The 13173-nt window shown below is 39.9% G+C and overlaps 1 protein-coding gene across 1 annotated transcript in view; it reads right to left on the minus strand.

Moving 5' to 3' along the window:
* The window catches only part of LOC111869899 (omega-amidase NIT2), a 33705-nt gene extending 22423 nt beyond the window's left edge, over nucleotides 1–11282 (minus strand). The window contains exons 1-2 of the mRNA XM_023861769.2: nucleotides 11211–11282; nucleotides 524–670 (exon numbers count right to left, since the gene is read on the minus strand). Of these exons, the coding sequence (XP_023717537.2) occupies nucleotides 524–670; nucleotides 11211–11280 (217 nt within the window). The 5' untranslated portion in view covers nucleotides 11281–11282. The remainder of the gene's footprint in view (nucleotides 1–523; nucleotides 671–11210) is intronic.
* Between the last annotated feature and the right edge of the window lie 1891 nt (nucleotides 11283–13173).

A 13173-nucleotide genomic window follows, 5' to 3' on the forward strand; every position in this document is an offset into this window, starting at 1 on the left:
CTTAGGGCAGTAGATCAGAAACATCTGGAAAGTTTCGAAATGTGGTGTTGGAGAAGAATGCAGAAGATCAGTTGGACCGATTATGTGAGAAATGAAGAAGTGTTAATTAGAGTCAGTGAGCAGAGGAATATCCTACACGAAATAAGAAAACGGAAGGCTAATTGGATTGGTCATATCTTACACGGTAACTGCCTTCTTAAAGAAGTTATTGAAGGAAAGATAGAGGGGCAGATAGAAGTGACCAGAAGACGAGGAAGAAGATGTAAGAAGATGCTGGATGACCTTGAGGACAGAAGAGGATATTTTCATTTGAAGGAGAAAGCTCTAGATCGCATCAAGTGGAGGAACTGTTTTGGAAGAGACTGTGGACCTGTCGTCTTGATAGATTACAGATGAATGAATGAATGAATGAATGAATGAATGAATGAATGGCGTTTTATCCCAGAAGACAGTATTCTTCATGACAATGCCATGAGAACTTAAAATCCAACATTCAACAGCCTCAACATACTCTAAAACTCACTTGTTCCATATGGTGAATTAAAACACTCTGGTAAAGCAATCAAGTATGATCCATTTTCCTTAGCCTTCTTGATGAAGCTTAAAGCTCGCTTTACATTTTCTGCTTTATCTTCACCAACAGCAAGCTGGATCAAAGCAAGGCGGAATGCTATAAAAAGAAAGATATAAAAAAGGGCACACATAAATAAAAATGACATCACAATATGATAGCATACAAGGGATTTAAGGTACCTTGCCACACACTCATAACGCTCAATGACATATTTATATATAAGGGTCTATTATCTTTTTACTAGACAAGTTTCAGAGCGTTAGTAAGCACAAGTATAATGTTCGCATTATGCAAAGTTAATCGAATATCCAAATTTTATTTCCCTCTTATAATTATGCTTGGTAAAGCTATCCCTGTAAGACTGTGGAGGCCCATAAGGTTTTCAGATGTCAAGGCTCCCACATTTTCCTGGCGACTGGCTCACAGATGGCAATGAGGTTGCTAGCCTTATGGGCCAGCTGTTCTTTATCCCCAGGAAAATTTCTGCAACTCACTTCTGTTAGAGGATGAATTTTGTCCATATAATCACTCTTAACCAGTGACAAGACACCTTTCTCTTTCAGAGAGTGATAATACACCTCAACACATCGTCACAACCTAGAGGTCCATTCACAACACCAAGATCGTGCAATCCTTGTATGGTCACAGTCCTAGAGTCAGAAACAAATTTTAGCTTTGCGATTATTCACTCAATATTCACTCCATTGTGAGTTTTACATTTATGTGGTCTATTCTGATTGTGTTTAACTGAAGTTTTTGTTTTGCTTTTCAAAATTCCAGGGAAAAATATTTTAAGAAATGTTATTCTCAAGAATTAGGAACATCAAAATTGGCATTGTAAGAAACGTTGTCAAAAATTGTTAATGTGACTGAATGAAGCACCAAATACATTCTTTCATGTGTATTTTTCCAAGTGATCAATATACAGCAACTACAAATGGATCACTTTATCATCAAACAGGTTGTCTCTTCTTTTGCTGCCAAGATATCAAGCAGGGTAGTAGGGTGGTTATTGTCTAGACTCATACACAGGAGGTGATCAGTTTGAATCTCTGCCAGTACAGCACCTATCATAACTGAAGATTTTCACAGTTTTCCTCAATCCTTCCAGACAAATGCCAGGATCATAACTCAACTAGGCAACAACTGTTTCATTTGAAAGATATTCCATTCATCGAACATCCCAACTGATAATATTTTTATTGATAATGCAAGGATAAATTCACATGATGTTATCTTTATTAGTAATGGACTATCTGATCACGACACACAGTGCCTTGTACTAAAAAATATCGATAACCTGGAGAAGAAAAAAGTGCAAGGAAGCACAACAAGATTAGTAAACAAAAAATCAATTGCACAATTTCTTAATAAACTCTCTAATGAGAAGTGAGAAAATATATATAAACTTAATGATGTAAAAGAAATATTTAATTCATTTTTAAATAAGTATTTACTTGTCTATGAGTCATGCTTTCCGAAGCAAAATGTAACAAATAAACATAATGACAATGACTGGATAACAGCTGGAATATGTACCTCCTGTAGATGGAAGGAATCTCTGTACATTCTCAGTAGAAGCAATTACAACTATTTATTTAAATCATAATATAGAGCCTACTGCACAATATTAAGGAGAGTAATAAGAGAAGCTAAAAGGAAATATTATAATCAGTTAATTACTTCAGCTGAAAACAAAATAAAAACTACTTGGAACATTATCGACATTGAAACAGGGAGGAAAAACAATAATAATAATAAAGAACGTTTACCAAAAACTTTTCAAAATAGCATTAAAAAAATAAATATTGAGCAAGCTGCTCATAGTTTTAATAAATATTTCACATCAATAACAAAAAATCTTAATATAAAGAAAACGACTGTTTATACTGCAATGTCACACTTGCATACCCATTTCCCTAACGGCTTTGCAGAAATGAATTTTAACTGAGATGCAGAAGAGGAAACAATTAGTATAATTAATAAATTAAAATCGAAAAACTCTTCAGGGTACGATGGCATAACTAATAAAATAATAAAACTGTGCAGACAACAAATTAGTAAACCTCTAACCTATGTAAGGGGGCACACGGTAGCGGAAGGTCGCGGGATCGAATCCCAATGAGGTGGATTTTTTTTCAATTTACCTAATCCTTCCAGCCACACTATGGCCCTGGAGTTGACTCAGCCTCTAATAGAAATGAGTACTAGCAATATTCTTGGAATATTCTTGGGGGTAAAGGGTGGCCGGCGTGTAAGACTGACAACCTTACTGCCATCTATGAGCCAATTGTCTAGAATATGTGGGAACCTCAACATCTCACAACCCTATGGGCCTCCACGGCCTGTTACAGAGATACCTTTACTTACTTACTTATGTAATTAATAAGTCATTAACCATGGGTCTACATTCAGAAAGATTAAAATATGTGATTATTAACCCAGTATACAAAAAAGGGGAAAAGGCTGTTAAAAGTAACTACAGACCAATATCTATAGTAACTGGGTTTGCAAAAGTATTTGAAACTGCAATTTCTTGAAGACTCAATGATCATATCTTAAACATAGGATGTTAATTTCAGAGCAGTATGGATTCCAAAAGGGATTATCAACTGAAGATGTTATATATAAATTAATGAAAGTAATATTTACAGCTTGGAATAAAAAAGAGTATGTAACTGGTATATTTTGCGATATAGCCAAGGCGTTTGACTGCGTCAATCATGAACTTCTATTAATGAAACTGCAGTACTGTGGAGTGCAGGGTGTATTATTGCAATGGTTTAAATCTTACCTCCAATACAGGAGGCAAAGAGTGGAATTACATTATATAAATAATAAATATTGTTCTAACTGGGAAATTTTTGGATGTGGTGTGCCTCAGGGATCGGTGTTGGGACCCGTACTTTTAAATATATACATATATGATTTCCCCCTTGAACTAAGTAAAACTTCTGAAGTTATTATGCTTGCAGATGACACTAGTATTCTTTGCACAGCTAAAGACTACTATAATTTAAAAATAAAATTGGATGTTGTTTTTAGTCATATGTTTATGTGGTTTCAAAACAATCAATCTGTGTTAAATCTGGATAAAAAAGATTATAAAATTCACCCCAACAGCAGCTACGAGCTACCCACTACATATGTTGTTTCTTAACAAAATGCTGAAAGAAATACAAACAATAAAATCTCTCAGTTTGCAGCTGAACAATCATCTGTGTTCTAAGGGACATACAGAGTTTTTACTTCATTCACTGAGCAGAGTTGGTTTTTTAATGCGAGATTTATCCTATGTATTAAATATTAGCAATCTTAAAGCAGTATATTATGCATATTGTCACGTATTGGGTGTATAACACGACAAATAACTTCACGCCGTTGTTTGGTATAGCGAATTTATTCTGTTCGCTCGCCTTACACACACTTTACAAACATTTGCCCTTGCAGTGTTACAATCACTGCTTATGATGTCCCGGCAGTACTGGACTCTCTTCTCTGGCGGTTATTCTAGGACTGACTTCTAAGATGGCTCGACCGCGACTGACTTCTTAGCTGGCTATTCCGCGACTGAAGACTTCTCGTCGAAACTGGGCTTTTATAACTTTGGCCGCTGCTAGGCAAATGAATCCTCTGTTATAGCAGTGGAAACGTTGCTTTGTCGGTTCCCCGTCTCCTACGCAATGACCCATTGTTATTGCGCTGTCTCTGTGGGAACGCTTCGCGTATTCGTCGTAACCGTGGAGATTCCTGTTAGAACTACAGTAGAGCGAATGTTGTTTCCTATGCAACGGTCTGTTCTAGCGTTTCCATAGAAGTGACTCTTCTGGATTCCAGACACGTTACAATATTATCATTCATTGGTGAAATATGCTTACTTACTTACTTACTTATGGAGCTGAGCCCTTCTTGAGAAGCCAAATCTGCAGCTACTCAAGAATTTCCCAGCATTTCATGGAACCCGAAGGTTCATTACCGTGTTCACAAGAGTCCTCCACTGGTCCATATCCTGAGCCACATCAATTCAATCCATACCATCCCATCCTATCTCTCTAAGATACATTTTAATATTGTCCACCTACCTATGCCTTGGTCTTCCCAGTGGGCTCTTTCCTTCTGGCTTTCCCACCAATATCCTATATGCATTCCTCTACTCCCCCATTCAGGTTACATACCCTGCCCATCCCATCCTCCTTGACTTGATCATCTAATTATACTTCGAGAAGAATAAAAGTTATGAAGCTCCGCATTATGCAGTTTTCTCCAACCTCCTGCCACTTCATCCACCCTCGGTCCAAATATTTTCCTCAACACCCTGTTCTCAAACACCATAAGCCTATCAGTATGAGGGGTGAGCCATAAAAACCGGCCCTTGCACCACGAACTTCAATGATCAATTGTGCTTCCCCTTTGGCTTAATCCTTTATTAATTCTACACTTTGAATGAAATGTAGCACTTTATTTATTGGAGCGTCATAGAAGTCACTTGGTTCCATAAAGAACTGACCCAAGTAGCGAAATTTTAAGTAAGTTATAGCCTCACAATCACATAAGATGTGTGTGGCTGACTCATCTTCTTGTAGGCACCTTTCCCAAGTTGGGTCATCTGTCAGTCCCAGTTTGAAAAGGTGCCCTTTTAGGTGGCAGTGTCCAGTATGTAATCCTACCACTGATCTTAATTGATTTTCCTTTAATTTTAACAGGTCCCTCGTTCTTTTGGCAGAGGGTCCTGATATACATCCTTTTGCCTACTTCAGTTCAGTCGTGGATTCCCAGTGTTTTTTGTGATTTCTGTTAGTAGAGTCCCTGAATGCTTTCTTGGCAACTCCAATTGAGATGCTGCAAGCTGGTTCAGGTCCTCTGAACAGTTGTTCAGACCCTGTTCTTGCCAGATGATCTGCGGTTTCATTCCCAGCAATACTCTCCTACTGAGATTCCGCAAGCTGGTTCAGGTCCTGTTCTTGCCAGCTGATCTGCGGTTTCACTCCCAGCAATACTTTCCTACTGAGATGCCACAAGCTGGTTCAGGTCCTATGAACAGCTGTTCAAATCCTACTCTTGCCAGCTGATCTGCGGTTTCATTCCCTGCAATACTCTCCTACTGAGCTGCCCCAAGCCGGTTCAGGTCCTATGGACAGCTGTTCAGATCCTGTTCTTGCCAGCTGATCTGCGGTTTCATTGCCTGCAATACTCTCCTCCTGAAATGATGCAAGCTGGTTGAGATCCTGTTCTGGCCAGCAGATCTGCGGTTGCATTCCCTGTAATACTGCAATACTCTCCTATTGAGATGCTGCACGCTGGTTCAGGTCCTATGAATGGCTGTTCAGATCCTGTTCTTGCCAGCTGATCTGCGGTTGCATTCCCTGTAATACTGCAATACTCTCCTATTGAGATGCTGCACGCTGGTTCAGGTCCTATGAATGGCTGTTCAGATCCTGTTCTTGCCAGCAGATCTGCGGTTGTATTCCCTGTAATACTCTCCTACTGAGATGCTGCAAGCTGGTTCAGGTCCTATGAACGACTGTTCAGATCCTGTTCTTGCCAGCTGATCTGCAATTTCTTTCCCAGTGATACTATCCACCTGAGATGCCGCAAGCCGGTTCAGGTCCTATGAATGGCTGTTCAGATCCTGTTCTTGCCAGCTGATCTGCAATTTCTTTCCCAGTGATACTCTCCTGCTGAGATGCCGCAAGCTGGTTCAGATCCTGTTCTTGCCAGCAGATCTGTGGTTTCATTCCCTGCAATACTCTCCTACTGAGATGCCGCAAGCTGGTTCAGGTCCTATGAACGGCTGTTCAGATCCTGTTCTTGCCAGTTGATCTGCTGTTTCATTCCCTACAATACCCTCATGATCTTGCACCCATATCAGCTGAACTCTGTTGTCTGGCCAGTTGTGTGAGGGATTGGTGGCACTCCCAGACCAATTTTGAAGTGACTTGGGGTGTTCCAAGTGCTTTGATTGCGGCTTCAATATCTGGTAGAATATAGATATTCCTATTTTTGTAGTTTCTATCTAAATTCTCAACTGTGCATGCCTTAATGGCATACACTTCTGCCTGGAATACTGTCATATACTGACCAAGGCCAAAACTACGTTTCCGTCCTGTTCCATCACAATACACTCCAGCTCCAGTGCCTTTATTTGTCTTGGAACCATCTGTATACCAGATTAGTCCCCACTTTGTCGGGTTGAAACCCCTCTTTGCATTCACTTCTATCAGGAAATCTGATCATGAAGGGTTTATCATAGACATGTTTCAGTATCATTTTATCAGATCCAATCTGTATGATGGGTTCCTTTTTCATGTCCTGAATCATGTATGCATGTCCAAAACCTTCAGATTTAGGTCTCCATTGATCATTGCAATGTAATCTGTAATTTCCTAACTTGGCCTCTGCTTCCATCTGCAGATGCAGTGAGGGGAGTCCTAGTAGGATTTCCATTGCAGCTGTTGGAGCTGTTCTCATTGCTCCCGTAATTCCCAAGCAGGCCGTCCTTTGCAATTTGCTTAGTTCAGCCTGACTTGTTTTAAGTTTAACTCTAGGCCACCATATAGTGGCAGTATAGGTAATTACACGTCTTACTACAGCAGTGTATATCCAATACACCACCTTTGGTTTCAATTCCCAGGTTTTTTCAAACATGTCTCTGCATTTGATTTGTTTCATTCTGGTCTGTCACACTAACAATTACAAAGACAAAAACAACAACATCCAGTGTGACTATTTAAGTTTTATCACTTGCAAACTCATCATCCTTACAGTTTCAATCCCTACAGACCATCCTCAGAGGGTATCAATACTTTTTCTGGATTCTTAGTATTGTCCGTGTTTGTTCATGGCTTGCTAAGAATCTCCTTTCTCAAGATAGACAGGCGGCACAAGATCAGCCACCTCCAAGAAAGACAATAGGAGAATTGACACGAACCTGCATGGTTTATAAATGTTAATCCTAAACAACAAAGTTTTTAAAAAACTTTAAAAATTTTAATACCAGGAAGGCTGCTGTAACTGAAAAGTTGAACATTGTGTACATTGTGTATTTCAGATATTATATGTGTATGTCTATAATTTAACACCTATTGTAATAGTAGTTTCCGGAAAAAGTATTGATACCCTCTGAGGATGATCCGTAGGGATCGAAACATGTAAGGATGGTGAGTTTTCAAGTGATAAAACTTAAACAGTAACACTGGACGGTGTTGTTTTTGTCTCTGTATGCCTCTGCATGTCCAGAAGACCCCTGACACAGTATAAGGGATTTCCCATTGATAAGGATTGCTATGTCATCAGCATATCCTACTGTGAAATGACCTTTACTGTTGAGCTCCCAAAGATCATCCACGACCAGGCTCCACAGCAGAGGGGAGAAAACACCTCCCTGCGGACACCCTCTCGCCGCACATGCTCTCAGGGTCTCTCCAGACAATGTAGCACTTATATTCCTGCTTTGCAGCATAGCACAGCTCAGTCTGCATATTGCGGGCTCAATACCATGCCTTTCAGCAGCCTGTTTTAGTATGTCAAAAGAGGTTCTGTCAAAGCCTCCCTCTATGTCAAGGAATGCTCCAAGGGCAATATCCTTCTGTTTGATGGTATTTTCTATGCGTGTAGCCACATTATGCAGTGAGGTTTCAGTAGATTTACCTGTTTGGTAAACATTTTGGTTTCGGTGCAGAGAATGAATCTTCAATGCACCGTTCCTAATGCATCTATCTACTACTTTCTCCATCACTTTCAAAAGGAAAGATGACAGGTTGATAGGATGATAAGCCTTAGCCTCGGTATAATCAAGTTTCCCGGGCTTGGGTATAAATGTCACTTTTGACATGCCTCCAGGCCATAGGGATAAATCCATGCACAATGCAGGTTCTGAATATGCAGCATAGGTGTGGGACTAAATGTTCCACCCCTTGCAGCAGAAGTGCTGGTACAATTCCATCTGTTCCCGCACTCTTAAATGGATTGAAGATACCTAACACCCATCTAATTTTAGATTGACTGATTACCCGACTGGCCAGGTTCCAGTCTCCCCTCTGTTATGTGTCCACATATGCCCAGGTTCTGCTGGACCCGCCCATCACCTGAATCATCAATCAGCTTTGAATCAGGGAAGTGAACTCTGAACAGTTCTTTTAGTGTCCCTTTCCCAGTTTGAGTATACTTGCCATCAGACAGCTTGATAGTGCTGACCTTGTTGGTCACCTGTTTTGCCATGAGCCTCATGAGTCTGGCACCAACTAGTACATCACTGATCTCCTGGCAGTACCTCCTCCATGAGGATCATTTGGCTTTCCTTATTTCTTTATTATAACAGGTGAGGGGTTCCTTGTAGGTGTCCCACAGCCCTGTTTTTTTGCTATATTAAATAGCTTTCTTGTTTTAGCTCTTAGCCCACTCAGCTTGTTATTCCACCAAGGTGCACTTCTTGGTAAGCGAGTGGTCTTGGCTGGACAATTATGATAATAGGACAAGATAATGGCCTGTTGCAACTGCTCAACAACTCAATCTATGTCCCTTATCATGTGTATACTTGGTGAAATAATCTCCATATTTACCTTTAGGTCATCCTTGTACGATTCCAAATTGGTTCTCCTAGGATTCCTACAGGTAACTTGCTTTGTTATTATGTTAGCTATTTGAAAGCATATTTATCTATGGTCTGATAAAGATGGCTCACCAGATACATGCCAATTACTTATCAGGTTTTCTATTTTATCTTTCCCTAGTGTCAAGTCAATAACCTCCTTCCTATTGCAGACCACAAAGGTAGGTTCCTTACCATGGTTTAGAATATTCAGGTTCGAAATCACCAGAGATTCCATAAGGCTTTCTCCCCTTGGATTGGTGCTGGTGCTCCCCCCACAGAATGTGGTGTGAATTGGCATCACACCCAATGATGAGTTGCTTTTCCCTGCTATAGCAGTAGTTTATGATGTCCCTCATTTCCTTCGTTGGTGGTGGTTCAACTGCATCATATGGTGTAGAGGAGAATATTTGGACCAAAGAGGGATGAAGTGACAGGAGGTTGGAGAAAACTGCATAATGAGGAGCTTCATAACTTGTACTCTTCTCCAACTATAATTAGAATGATCATGTCAAGGAGGGTGAGGTGGGCAGGGCATGTAGCATGAATGGGGTGAAGAGGAATGCATATAGGATATTGATGGGAAAGCCAGAAGGAAAGAGACCACTGGGAAGACCTAGGCACAGGTGGGTGGAGAATATTAAAATGGATCTTAGAGAGGTAGAATGGGATGGTATGGATTGGATTGATGTGGCTCAGGATAGGGGCCAGTGGAGGGCTCTTGCGAACACGGTAATGAAATGAACCTTCGGGTCCCATAAAATGCTGGGAAATTCTTGAGTAGCTGCAGAATTAGCAGCTCCTACAGAAGGGCTGTTCCAGGAGTAATAATAATAAAAACTCAGAGAGGGGTGTATTATTCAGATGTCATTCTATTTAATACTCCGCCCTAAAATATCTCTGCTTTAAAAAAATGATAAAAACAAATTCAGGTTGTTCTACGAAATTATTTGCAAAGTAACTTTTTTTACTCTATTGACGAATTCGTTGAACATACAAAAAACTCAAATGTTAGGAGTGAATAAACAGTTCTGTGTGCTTATATTATACTTTGTTGAGACTTTGCTTGTTATAAGTGTGGTAGTATTTTTTATTGCTAATGGGGTGGGACTAAGTCCCTTGTACTGCAGCCACTACTGGCCTCTTGTACCAGCCCCAGATGATAGGTGAGGGTGATTGTGGAGCAATTGGTGGAATGAAGATTGGCAGGGGAAACCTAAGTACTCAGAGAAAACCTGCCCCAGCGCCACTTTGTCCACCACAAATCCCACTTGACCAGACCCGGATCAAACCCGGACCGCTGCGGTGGAAAGCCAGCGACTAACCGCTTGAGCTATGGAGCGGCCTAAGTGTGGTAGTATGTATAATAACAGCTCGACAAATCCCACAGTTTGAATTTTGAAATATGTTAAAATGAAACTATACTTATAATATAGTTGGCCAATTCATGCAGAATAACCAAAAGTGGCAATTACACAATATCGAATCATTATAGTTGGAAATATGAAACATTTTATTCAGGGTCGAATGTGACAATAGTGTTTCCTCGACTTATCTATGTCTTGACCACTTGTGCTGTCTGCATGAGGCCGATTTATATACTCTATTGGACCTAAGATGTATGTCTTATCATGAATTTGTAATATGTGACATATTTTATATCCAGCCCCACGGCGAAAGGATTGGCTCGATGAAATGAAAATAAATGTAAATCCCACAATAATAAACAGTCTAGATGGTGTCATTACATAACCTCCCCTCCCCTAAAAAGTCTCCTATACTCATCAACTTCTGTCAATTTTGCCAATACCACTGCCTAGTCTTCGTATCAAATTGAAATTTGAACTGAAACTGTAGTAGGACATATACGGTACACAATCTGTTTTGCAAACTACACTATCGGAAAGTGCACCTAACCCTATTTCGGTTCGGGTGACGGAAAACATCTGTATTCAGGTATCAAATTCCGCTACATAAAGAAATATGCTCAATTACAACAATATAATGCGCTTTTGGATATTATATGTACTAACACGCAAACATACGTACTTCGGGATACCATACTATCCACTAACGAGGCTAACGAGACACCTGCAAAACTTCGCTTAACCGCGCTCATCACTGTAGCACGCACGGATTACACTATGCTGCACGGACAAACAAACACATCAAGTCCATTATACGCTTTTCTTCAAAGAGAGGGTAGAGAATGAATTACTTACTTACTCAAGGAGCTGAGCCCTTCTTGAGGAGCAGCCAATTCTGCAGCTACTGAAGAATTCCCCAGCATTTTATGGAAACCGAAGGTTCATTACCGTGTTCACAAGACCCCTCCAGCAGTCCTTATTCTAAGCCAGATCAGTCCAATCCACAACATCCCATTCTGCCTCTCTAAGATCCATTTTTATGTTCTCCACCCACCTACACCTTGGTCTTCCTAGTGGTCTCTTTCCTTCCGGCTTTCCCACCAATATCCTATATGCATTTCTCATCTCCCCCATTCATGCTACATGCCCTGCACACCTCATCCTCCTTGACTTGATCATTCTAATTATACTTGGAGAAGAGTACAAGTTATGAACCTCCTCATTGTGTAGTTTTCTCCAACCTCCTGTCACTTTATCTCTCTTAGGTCCAAATATTCTCCTCAATGCCCTGTTCTCAAACACCCTCAGTCTATGTTCCTCCCTTAATGTCAGAGACCAAGTTTCACACCCATACAGAACCACAGGCAAAATTATACTTTTGCATATTCTCATTTTTATGTTTTTGGACAACAGACAAGAAGACAAAAGGTTCTGGACTGAATGGTAACAAGCATTACCCAAATTCAATTGCCTCTTAATTTCCTCCTGAAATCAGGTTTCAATCTGTTATCGTTGTTGCCAAATATCTGAACTGTGCCACATTTTTAAAACATCTGTTTCCTATCTTTATGCCATGATTTTGCCCTGCATTTTGGTGATGAGACAGCAACATATACTTAGATTTCTCTGTGTTTACTTCTACATGCACGTAAGTGCATTGATTAAAGTTTGTGTTTTTTTCTTTATGATATCTATATTATCACCCAGTAGATTCACATCATCGGCATAGACCAGCAGCTGATGTGTTCCATTTAATTGCAGTCCCACCTGGTTTCCTTGGACCTTCCTAATGGCATATTCTAAAGCAAAGTTGAAAAGGAGTGGTGATAAAGCATCTCTGTGTTTTAGACCATTCTGGATAGGAAATTAATCAAATATTTACCTACACGGACTTTACTATATGTTTCGTTTAAACATATTTTAATCAGCCTAACTAGTTTCATGGGTATCCCAAACTCTATTAGAATATTGTACAATACTTCCCTCCTAACTGAATCGTAGGCTTTCTTGAAGTCTACAAATAGCTGATGTACTGTCTAATTGTACTCACATTTTTTCTCCAATATCTGACGAATGCAAAAAATCTGATCTGTAGTTGATCTGTTATGTACAAATCCACACTGATGATCCCCAATAATTTCATCTATATAAGGACTTAACCTTGAAAGAAGAATACTGGATAATATTTTATATAAGTTGATAGCAGTGATATCCCCCGATAATTACTACAGTCAGTTTTATCACCTTTCTTGTGAACTGGTACAATAATAGACTCCTTCCACCGATCAGGCAATTTTTCCTTATGCCAAATAGAAGTAATTAGATTGTGGATCTTAGAACGTAGTATTTTGTCCCCTGCTTGAATAAGTTGTGCTGGAATTTTATCATTACGTGGCGATTTATAACGTTTCAATTTTGCAATAGCACTTTCAACCTCAAAAGGGCTAGGATCAGGTACTAACGGCTCAACTGTATTGATTTCTCCCTGCCTAACATCACTGACCCTACGTACATTCAATAAATGAGAGTAGTAGTTCCTCCACCTATTCAAAATGTTGTGGGAATCAGCAAGATCACCATTCTCATCCTTCAATTAGCTACTTCTAGGTTGGCAACCCCTCTTAAAGTCACTTATTCCTCTATAT

Source organism: Cryptotermes secundus, unplaced genomic scaffold (assembly GCF_002891405.2).
Source record: "Cryptotermes secundus unplaced genomic scaffold, Csec_1.0 scaffold958, whole genome shotgun sequence".
Lineage (NCBI taxonomy): Eukaryota > Metazoa > Arthropoda > Insecta > Blattodea > Kalotermitidae > Cryptotermes > Cryptotermes secundus.